This window comes from Apostichopus japonicus, chromosome 21, assembly GCF_037975245.1.
Source record: "Apostichopus japonicus isolate 1M-3 chromosome 21, ASM3797524v1, whole genome shotgun sequence".
Lineage (NCBI taxonomy): Eukaryota > Metazoa > Echinodermata > Holothuroidea > Aspidochirotida > Stichopodidae > Apostichopus > Apostichopus japonicus.
In genome coordinates this window covers 12,897,451-12,909,346 of record NC_092581.1, presented here as the reverse complement: position 1 = coordinate 12,909,346, position 11,896 = coordinate 12,897,451, and the positions used below count along the sequence as shown (strand labels likewise).

Genomic DNA, 11,896 nt, shown 5'->3' with positions numbered 1-11,896 from the left:
AACTTATAAGGTGACAAATCTATAGTATAAACGGCACTTTACGCCAGATGCAACAGGTTAATTTAAAACAAAATAATTCACACCATATTTGATTGTTGATGGAATTTCAAAAGTTTGTGACGCTATTGATCATGTTAACTGCACCTTATAAACTGCAACTAGATTGGGATCGAGCTAGGTATGTTATTAGGGAGCTACTTGTTGAGACTAAGGTACCAACAAAAATGGACATTGAATTTTGAATTTCTTGAATGTTCTAAAAACATGAATACTAAGTTTCATAATATCATAAATATATGTAAATTACATACAGGCTATGGTAAATCACAAAATGAAAAATAAAGAAACTCTAAATTTTCTCGCATAACACGTTTAAGGGTTAAAACCAAATTTTTCTCTCCTGTAAAATAAGACAAAACTGCAAAATAACAACAACAACAACAAAATAACAAACAAAAACAAAGTAGAATATGTGAGTATGTAACCACACTGTCTTTGATTTTTATTCGTCATATTTCATATTTTTATTGTGCCGGTAATTTGACTGTTCAGAGAACTATTTTACGTAATGTGATCAGTGACGTAGACATACAAAAAGATGTAGAAAAGTAGAGAAACTCAACGAGAAAAGTATAAAAAAGTAAGAAAAACGTAGCAGAAACAATAGCAAACTTGTAATTGCAATAAAAAGAAACTCAAATGAATATAACATGTATAGGACGTGCACAGGATTATAAATGTAGAGGGAGCAACTAATTTAGGTTGGAGCATTATCCTTATATGGAAAGGCCAAAGGTGGATTCGACAAAACCCTAGTTTTCCCACGGTGGAGGTCGGAGGTCATCCCTCTAATCTTCATTTGCGTAGAATAAACCCTCTCCTATACAAAGTATAAGAAATGATATGATTATAACTTAGAATTGACCTTTCTGGGGGGGGGGGGGGATGACCCCCTATACACTTCTATGTGGGTGCCACCTTCAATGACCTCATGGCCACACCCTCACCTCTTAAGTCCTGTTTTGGCCCCCAAGTTGTGTCTCACGATATTAAAGAAATGTCTTGTGTTTTGCATTTAATTATGATAATAATAATAATTATAATAATAATAATCAGCAGTTATTTTTACGACGCGACCACAAATGTGGGAGAAACCCGCAAGTCTTCTGAAGTTCATTCCTAAAGTTCACCAATTTTCAATCTTAAGTAAGAGAGAACCAGGTAAACCTTCCCGGATTACCTTTCTTTAACCTCAGTATTCACTCTATATATGGTAACACCAGATTGTGGCAAAGAAAAGGAAGATTCCGCATTTAAAACTGAAAACTGAGCGCAAGTATGAAAACGCCCTCTTCAAGAATTTGAACACGAATGGGTTTTTATGCCCATTTCTGTTTATATATCCTCATCAGTTGGTGACGTTGGTAAACGAATTTTCGTCCTGCAAAGAAACAGGAAACAGTATTGTTTTTTATGTTGAGAGACAATTAAAAACAATATAGGGAGTGGGAGGGAAGTTGAGGAGAAAATAAAAATCAATGACTCCTCCAAAACACCATAACACGGAGAATGTCATTCTCTTTCAATTGACAGTTAATTTCCAAAGGAGATCCCAAGCGTAACTTCAACCCCGTGCACCAGCAAACTAGACTTTCACTGTTTTCAATTTGTTAGTGACTTTTGACCAGTATATTAAAACATTTCTTCATATTCATTTTTCGTTGAAGTAATTTTAATTTGTTTACCTTCCCAAAGATTCTGCTTCCGCTACAGTTTGAGGCATCGGTTCACCTCTAGTCTCTGGTAAAAGCAGAGCAAGAAGTCCTCCGGCCAAACTGAGGGCGCCAAACACAATTAATGGTAACGGTTTCCAAATTCCCGTCAGTATTAGCATTAAAGGTGCACAGATCCCGCCAATACGAGCGCTCAAAGAGCTTGCACCGAGTACAGACACACTGTGGCGTTTATCAAGGAAACAAAATGAATATCTTTGTCATATATATATGTATATATATATATATATATATATATATATATATATATATATATATATATATATATATATATATATATATATATATATATATATATATATATATATATATATATATATATATATATATAAAGATCCTTAAACTGAAAGACAAGTAAAACAGCTCTGATTAATTTACATCATTCGTCACTTTAGCGAACCGCCATGCCCCTGAAGAAAAAATAACAAGTAAGACCGTATTTTGCGAGGATTTACTAGTTTTCACCAATTTTACAACATATTAATATCATGATAATAAATCAAAATTAAATGATCCAGTTATTTTACTCAAGTTAATTAGTGAAAAGACCGTAATGAACAAATCCATTCAAATCTGACAAACTTGTTCTCATTCGCTTTAATTACGTTAGCGTTTATCGCGTATAAAAAAAAATAAAAAAAAAAACCCTCAAATATATATCTAGAGTGAGGGAAGATTTCCTGTTGTGTAACGAATATTACGAACCCGAATAAGAACTGCATTCAGATTTTCGCAGATTTGCAATTTTAAAACGATGAACACGTTTGGCTGACAAAGTTTTCAAGCCTATATATACGAATCTTGCTACAAATAAAACTTCAGAAGAAGATATGTCCGACCCCCCCACCCCACCCCCTCACCAATAAGTCAAGAAATAATGACGAATCTAGTTTGAAATTTCGTCTGCATATATTTCCTTTTTGTTTTACATAAATTTCACTTTGAGTCCCAATAAGTAATTATCATAATTTGTATTTACTCGTTATTTATAAAGTATAAACGATGAAACAATATGTTTGTTAGCGCTTACCTAGTTAACTTTTATTTTCATTAATTGGAAATCCAGTTGAATCATCACGTGACAGAAGAATCTACACATAATTCCTTAACTTCAATAGGGAATACAATACATTCTGGATAACCACCCTAAATTATAAGAGACCGAGGGTGTTTATAGTTTGATTGGGATTCTACCAAACCATCAGATGACGAACAGAGGGATTTACATGAGATTATAGACGATTGATCGATGCCGGTACGTAAAGACATCCTCTCCTCATCGGATCATACATCATGCACCGAAGGTTGTCGTACCACAAGTCATTGCTTCCATTGACTTACACAGTAAGCTCATCACTTTCCAAGGCCGCTATAGCATAGATAGAAGTTTTAATTGACATGTCCTACCCACCATTATGATAGCCGATGGCTTGGGCTATCACGCACATTCAAAATTTGCCACCATGACCGTTTAAATATTGAGCTAGAAGGGCTCAAAGTTTATTGCAGTGCTCCCCAACCCATCTGCTAACTCTCGCTGCGGAATCTTCTTGTTTCACCTAGTATTTTCTAAAATGCCTTAAATCACCTTCAATCCTCCAGAGTTTTAGACCATGAGTAGATTATCTCGTCCTCTTTAACACCCAAGCATAAAAAAGAATGATGACGACTCAAAATATGCCCAAAATATCACTACAGTAGGTCACCTTATGACTATTTTCCGGCAATGGTCAACCATTTCAGGCGGACGTGCACTACTTCAATTTTGATGTGGTACCTGAAATCGATCAATCGTGCTATCTCATTGAAGCCCGGCGTCGTTGTGAAAGTATGATGATGAGGTAGAAGCGTTGGTCTAACAAAACTATGGGGGCCCTCCAATCGCGAACCAACTTAATAGAGGGCGCTGTCATATAGGTCCATTCTAGTTCCACGAAACTTATGGATGTTGTTAGTATCGTCTCCATGGAATCACCAGCAGTGGCATATCGTTACTCGGATGATTTGATTAACCATGCGAGCGTTCGTATTTATTAAAGAAGAGATCAAATGGAACATTTGTCGAAATTTCGAAGTCAAACAAACTGTTTTAAGCACTTTAACTCCCCCCCCCCTCACCTTTTTTTTTTTGCTTCTGTGAAATTGGGCAAGTGGAATTTTGAGTCACACATCCAGTTGATTTGCATACAATCTCACCGGCGTGTTTGATTCAAAGATCTGTTGTAAGCAGTATATCACGCACGTTAGCGCCGATATGACAGAGCTCTCGGCTAGAACGATGGGAATTCCCCTCTGTGAGATATTTACGTACCGTAAATTGGTTGAAAACAGTTCCACAGTAAAGAGATAGATGCTGCCAAATGAGGACGATATCCACAATTTACCTAGCACAGCTACTGTGGTCATCCATCCTCCAGGAGCTGTATGTCGAGAGAAAGAGCATAATGTTGTGACAGTCTTGCGAAGAGTGTTTTCAATGTTAAGTTTAATAATTTAATTGTAAATGGTTTCATATCAAGTAACATATAAGCTTTATTTTAGTAGAAATTATGTTCAAGTCAAATTTTGGGACAAAAGAGTCCAAAGATTTTTGATACAATTGTTTGAATTGTGTATGTCTCATCTGAGCCAACGTTTAGTTCCATAAATGTAGAATTCTCCCAAAATAGTGGACATCGCTTTTCTCCCCACATCCACTTTCTGATAGTTTCACACTCCACTGCCGTTAGTGTACTTTATAGTTGCGTTTGACTTCACGGAGTCCAATTTTCGAGAAATCTTCGTCTCCCCCCCCCCCCCCCCCCTTCATACCCCTTCCGATGACGTTGTGGGAAACAAACGAATCATCATACGGCACACATTTCCCATGAGTGGACCTACTCTGCGAATTTATGTTGTTACATTATAGCAGGGATGTGCCCAGGATTTCCTGAGTGCCGGGTATACTGATCGCCGTCCTGGGGGAGGGGTCTAAGGGGGAGGGGGGTGTCGAAATTTTCAAGTTTTGAATGTGCTCAGATGCCAAATGCTGGCACCTGTGCAGCTTTTTAAGCACATACACAAGTACTAGTTTTGCTAACAATTTTCATTTTTTAATTTTTTTTTAGTGAAGTTATTAGTTTGTTTCAAAGAGATTTTACAAGGGACTGATTGAGAGCCGTAAGTAATGTTTCTCGCATGCGTAACTGATGCATTATTAGTCTGTATGATTTTGGCATAGGCTAGGCCCAATTTATATTGAATATATTGTTAGGAATGTCGGGATTTTAGATGAAAATAGTGCTGGGCGGGATTTACGATTTTTAAGACAGTGCTGGGCGGTCATATTTAGTGCTGGGCGGGGCCGCCCAGTGCCGCCTAGTGCCGCCCAGCGTGGGCACATCTGATATAGCAAAACAGGGAGATTTCCGTTAGTCACAGAATAACGACGGATACCAGGAACGTAAAGTCATGAACAAAGACGCTTTATTGGTAACATACACACGTGACACATTGTAACGTATGGGTTTTTGAAGGAAAATAGTTTAAAAAAATTAAGCATATTTAAGGTTTCCGAGCTGCAATGTACCAGACCATAATTACACGTAAATTACTATCTATTCGGCAAAACCCTACAGAACAAAGTAGCACGTTACTTTCATATTTAAAATGATATAATTTCTATCTCGAACTTTGACCATCTTTCGCGAGCGGACCTCTTTCCGGTATACATTAAATAATGAAACTGTGAAATACTGAACTAAACTGCGACCCTCAAGCTGGGAAGGGATGTCGAGAGAAAGTTTAACGACAGCTTCCGGTCACGTGATTTTTGCTACGCAATGCAATGTGGGTACTCTCTGTTGCCAGGAAGTTGCTAGGTCCGTCACAACCACCTGCTGTTACATAGAAAGTGATGAATATCCATTAAGAGATTGTGACGTTAAACTAATTTGAAATGTATCTGACAGAACTTACGAAGAAAGGTGGTGAATATGCATGCCAGGCCAGCTGGTATCATGCACGTCACGACGGCGTATCTCCTCCCGATAAACTTCATCAGAACCAACGAGAGAATGCAGGCTGGTATCTCGGACAGACCAAAGAAACAGAATGTGACGTATATGTTGGTTCCAAAATTGGCAGAATTCAAAGTCAGTCCATAGTAAACGAAACTGTGGATAAACCTGTGTCAGCAAAAACAAAATTGAAAAATGTTCGATAAGTTTTCTTACCTCAAGCATGTCGGAATTTGTTTAAGGAAAATCGTAAAATAGTATGAATTCACAGAACATAGTCGACAGGGTTCTATAGTATACAGGCCGTCTCCTGCACGGGTTAGATCGATTCCAGGGTCTTCACCCTCAAGAATTCTGACAGACCTCATCGCCTCCTACTCACCATTACGTTGTCTCCGATTGTCGTCCGAAACCCTTCTCTGCCGTCCTCGCAGGTGGATTACTAAATTCTACGGAGACAGGTGTTTCAGCTCTGCCGCTCCCGAAGTCTGGAACAATTTGCCAACAAACATCCGTAGAACACTTAATCTTAATCGTTTTAAGACAGATTTGAAGACGTACCTTTTCAGCTGTTTTTAAACTGTCATTATACTTCTTAGCCTGGTTTAACTGTTTATGTTCCTTGTTACTTATTTTTTATTGTACAGCGCTTCGATATTTCTGGGAGGCGCTATATAAGTATTACGTATTATAATTATAATTATTATTATTATTATTATTATTATTATTATTATTATTATTATTATTATTATTATTATTATTATTATTATTATTATTATTAAGAATTACTCACCATATAGTCAACAGGATTAATGAGCGCCACCTCAGCCTTCGGATACGTAGCACATGCAACAAGGATGACGTTGTTTTCTGACTGTGAAAACTCTACGGAGAAACAGAAAACGATTGACAAAAAAAAAGACCATTACCAAAGTATGTCTATTCGACAGCTCCTCGTTCTATGCGATGCAAAATAACAACCTTTGTTTTCCTCTCCATTTTAGATTATCCGATCGGGTAGCTCCCAAAGGCCACTCCTGGATCAGATGGTGAGAGATTGTGGAATGACGGGACAGAACGAGGCCAAAGAAAATGGCGACGTAGGAGAATATTTGCTGGGATGAAGAGGAAGCCATTGATGATGTTGAAGTGGATGACGATGACGATAGTGATGGTGATGATGATGGTGACGATGACGGCGACGACGATGATGATGACGACGACGGTGACGATGACGACGACGGTGGCGACGACGGTGACGATGACGATAACATTGACGATGACGACGACGGGGACGATGACGGTGACGGTGACGGTGAAGGTTACGGTATCGGTGATGATGGTGGTGGTGATGGTGATGGTGGTGATGGTGATGACGATGATGATGACAACGATTGGTATTCTATTACTATGGTTCCTTTCACTTGAAAATGAAAGTTGAAGTAGTTGGAAATTTGAGTTACGTATTTAATGTATAGTATACAAATAATGAATGGTTATGAGTGCAATAGTGCATTTATTTCATGAGTTGAAAGATGGAATGTTCCATTCAAAGATGCGTAGCCGAGTTGAATGGAACATTCTATCTTTCAACGAATGAAATATTTGCACTATTGCACGAATGGAAACCATTCATTATTTGTTTTATACAACATATTATATTAAGATGGGTAAAATGCACTCATGCAACAGATTGTTTTGAACAGACAGGTTTCTCTGCTCTCTTACCATTGAAAAAAAGTGCTACCAAAAAAGTATAACCCATGGTTCTATTTCATATGGAATAAAGCGGATTTTGCATGCAATCAACAAGCAATTGACCAATCAAATGACCAGAATACAATTAGATGTTGTATAATAGAGCTTAATCTCTGGACGAAGAAAACGCCTTCGATATTACATACTTCCCTCTAAATTATAGTCAACATTGAAAGGTGATAATAACACCAGTGAGAAACTTCGTATAAGATCGATTAATATTGACTAATTTTGGAAAACTTGACAACAAAGGGGCAGCAAGTAGGATCATCTTATACATTTCTTCCCTGCACATGGTCGACTGGCGTGCGAGAAGGAAGAAGGCGAGGGGAGGGGGGGGGGTTGGGCCGGGATCGAGGTAAGGGTGCATTCCAATTTAAGTAACTTTTATTTAAATATTTTAGAATAAAAAACGTTGTGTACAACGAAAGTGTTGACATGCGTTTTCCACGAGTTTAAAGGTCGCACGTGTTTATTTTTTAATATACAAATGTTCATGTGTTTGCAATTTAGAGATATTGTTTCCTGGGTTTCTTTTTCATTAGTACAAAACAAACAAACATCGGTAGATGTAACACTCTTCGTCATACCTCTTTTAATCCATCTATTTCATTTCCCGTCAAGTTTTCGTCAGTTTTGTTCAGTTTTGCGAGTTTGTCTAATACTTTCTGCACATCCTGCCATCTCTCTTGTGTCATTAACCATCGTGGCGATTCCAATGATTTCCTATGTACAAATATGATATCATGCTATAAATATGCTCAGGAAAGGGAGAGGGGAGAGGGGAGAGGGGAGAGGGGAGAGGGGAGAGGGGAGAGGGGAGAGGGGAGAGGGGAGAGGGGAGAGGGGAGAGGGGAGAGGGGAGAGGGGAGAGGGAAGAGGGGAGAGGGGAGAGGGGAGAGGGGAGAGGGGAGAGGGGAGAGGGGAGAGGGGAGAGGGGAGAGGGGAGAGGGGAGAGGGGAGAGGGGAGAGGGGAGAGGGGAGAGGGGAGAGGGGAGAGGGGAGAGGGGAGAGGGGAGAGGGGAGAGGGGAGAGGGGAGAGGGGAGAGGGGAGAGGGGAGAGGGGAGAGGGGAGAGGGGAGAGGGGAGAGGGGAGAGGGGAGAGGGGAGAGGGGAGAGGGGAGAGGGGAGAGGGGAGAGGGGAGAGGGGATAGGGAAGAGGGGAGAGGTGGAGAGGGGAGAGGGGGAGGGGAGAGGGGAGAGGGGAGAGGGGAGAGGGGAGAGGGGAGAGGGAAGAGGGGAGAGGGGAGAGGGGAGAGGGGAGAGGGGAGAGGGGAGAGGGGAGAGGGGAGAGGGGAGAGGGAAGAGGGAAGAGGGGAGAGGGGAGAGGGGATAGGGGAGAGGGGAGAGGGGAGAAGGGAGAGGGGAGAGGGGAGAGGGGAGCCCTATTACTTTAATACTTTATTGTAAGAAGAAGGAAACCATAGCAGTATGTGACAACTATCAGCCACATCAACTAATTTGGATATGAACCATACATATTAAAAGAACAAAATCAAACAAAAAACAGTAACAATAGCTACCTCCAAAACACTAGAAAAGCGATGTAAGGCAGGGACACAACTAACTGCAATTTTCTCCAATTACCAATGCCGTAAGCTATGCCTGCTAATGCCATAAAGCCAATTCCAAATGGCACAGTCAATATAGTACCTCCAACGACACGATGGGAAGTTCCGATAAATTCCATAACTGAAGGAAAATACAAACATAAACCTCAATTTATCATGGCATCAAACATATGTTTTGTTTTGTTTTAAATTTGTAATGCATTACTTTCAGTGAACTATCGTACTTGGTGCACCGCTAATAAGTTCTGTTCTTAGCTATGTTTTGTAGTCTTTCAGTCATACAGCTCGCTCAGTTTTGCCGTCTTTTGACCCGTAAATTGACAGACTTTGGAGTCCATTGATCTTTCAGTCATTCCCTTCGACAGTTGACGGAAATTGTGGGACGCTTTACCTATAGTTGCGCATTCGCATCGAGACGAGACGTACGCAGTCGCTCGCTGGCTCAGTTTCTTGATTCTGACAGGGTCACTAAATATCATAGGGTGTCAGGTGCTTCATCGAACTGCACAACTCTCACTCAATCGCTCTGATGTTCTAACGTTTTGTTCGCTAAAAGTACCTCTACTGCTTCACCGTGGTTCAGGTGCAGAGCAATTCCGATATTTTATTAGACCAAGTGTCTGGCAGAAGTCCTCAGTCTGTTGCTCAGTCTGTAGTATATTATGTTTATTCACTCGAGGAGTCGCCCAGATGGTCCATTAACGTAGCTGTCCAGTAGCAATATCGTTCAATCACAACCTCCCTGCCCATCTTTAGCGAGCGCGCAATCTTTAGTGAGCGCGCGCAATCCTGTTCAGTTCCGCAGTCGTTCTTCGCAATGCCATTGGCTACGCCACAGCACACTCTGTTCTTTTTGAATCGGCAATTTTTATTTTTTTAATTCGGCACCATTCGTTTTGATTTGTCCATGTTCTACATGGTTTTGTCAATTTTGGTGAATCTTCATTTTGTAATTAAAACGCATTCTTATAAATAAATAAAAAGGAGTTTATTGGCAGTCCAATATTTATTTCACTTGTTTTCTGTTTAATTTTCGTAGTTTGTTTCTCCCTTCTATCTTGATTTCATATTAAGTATTTCGTTTTAAATGACAATTGTTCATTTTTAGCAATAATTTTGAATATTTTTGACAAAAACATTGATTTCGCGTTTTTTTTTTTGGCGGTAATGGCCGCCCAAAGTATGTTGGAAGTCGCACAGCCAATCTGATATGCGATAGATGAATCGTACGTCGTTCGGTCACGGAGTCGCTCTGCGGTTTGTACATTTCAATAGTCGGACAAGGCTCAAGTCACACAGGCGCTCAAACATTCATTGGCCCAGCCGTACATTCGTTTAGTCCCATACGAATTTAGACACGTCCGTCGTCAACCGGTTTCTCTGTCTTTGTGACGATGTATCAAATGATTGATCCAAAAACTAGATCCATTATCACCCCTCGGAAGAGGAGTCCAATTTATCGTCTGGTGCATACATTACTACCCCCCCCAAAAAAAAACCCACCCCACCCTCGTACAGTTCATGCTGGTTTTACTCACGTATGATATAGGCACTGGAGACAGCAAACCAAATAAATAAACCTGTGATGTATCTCAGGATTAAATAAGATGTAATTGATTGCACGAATGCAATGATAGTCCCAATCACTCCGACACCGAGCATTCCGGTGTAAAATATTGTCAAACGTCCAAACCTGTAGAGTTAAAAGACGAAGGAGTATACCTTTAAGAATGTACGTTGTTCTTATAACACATATCTTCTTTTTATAAGAAAACCAAAGCTAGAGCCTGGACACACAGACACATACAAAAGCAACCATTTTTTGGGGAGGGGGGGGGGTGCAGATCTTTTTTTCAGATCGCGAAATATGTTAACACTTGAAATCAAGACGGCTTAGAGTGTCTCCTCCTTTGAAAGGAATCTTAAAAGCTTACCTTATTCGACAAGCTGTCATAGACACTTTACATTAATTTTTTAGTTCATTGGTTTTTGCGCCTTGAGCGCACTTTTCTGGGTGGATATGTGCATATTATAAATCTTTGTTATTATTAATGTTATTAATAATGTTATTAATGTGATTATTATGATGATGATGATCGTCATCATCATCGTCATAGTCGTCGTCGTCAACATCATCATCATCATCATCATCATCATCATCATCATCATCATCATCATCATCATCATCATCATCATCATCATCATCATCATCATCATCATCATCATCATCATCATCATCATCATCATCATCATCATCATCATCATCATCATCATCATCATCATCATCATCATCATCATCATCATCATCACCACCACCACCACCACTACTGCTACTACTATGCTATTACTACTACTACTACTATTAGCCTATTATTACTACTATTATTACTACTATTAATAACCTGTTTGATTCCACTCGTAACCCCAGTTCCCTTACATGTTGAGACCGTTGTAACCGTGTGATCATGACCATGTTACGTCAAGTTAGTTATATTAACATTATTCCTTTGAAAAGTGGTACATATACTAAACATAATCTCGATTACAAGTTATTTGAACGATGCTCAATGTGTACTGTCTGTTTATCTGCGCATGAAACGAACAGACATATTTACTACTATACACATGGTCTTAGGCGAAAGACCGATAAGTGACCAGCTTTTATATTCAGTTTGAAATAGTCCATTCCTTTTTAGAGCCCTCTGTACAAGTATCTTTCAAGTTCCATTAACTATACTTTTACCGAGGGAACTAGTCCATTAGCGCGTGTGCGTTT

At 39.6% G+C, this 11,896-nt stretch overlaps 1 protein-coding gene across 7 annotated transcripts in view; it reads right to left on the bottom strand.

The window, feature by feature from the left end:
• Window positions 1-478: 478 nt before the first annotated feature.
• The window catches only part of LOC139962812 (organic cation transporter protein-like), an 83,478-nt gene continuing 72,060 nt past the window's right edge, over window positions 479-11,896 (bottom strand). For all 7 annotated transcript variants that reach the window (XM_071963161.1, XM_071963159.1, XM_071963162.1 and 4 more), the window contains 8 exons: window positions 10,659-10,813; window positions 9,073-9,241; window positions 8,140-8,275; window positions 6,585-6,676; window positions 5,751-5,959; window positions 4,105-4,213; window positions 1,746-1,955; window positions 479-1,441 (listed from right to left, as the gene is read on the bottom strand). In XM_071963161.1, coding sequence (XP_071819262.1) covers window positions 1,396-1,441; window positions 1,746-1,955; window positions 4,105-4,213; window positions 5,751-5,959; window positions 6,585-6,676; window positions 8,140-8,275; window positions 9,073-9,241; window positions 10,659-10,813 — 1,126 coding nt within the window. In that variant the 3' untranslated portion in view covers window positions 479-1,395. The remainder of the gene's footprint in view (window positions 1,442-1,745; window positions 1,956-4,104; window positions 4,214-5,750; window positions 5,960-6,584; window positions 6,677-8,139; window positions 8,276-9,072; window positions 9,242-10,658; window positions 10,814-11,896) is intronic.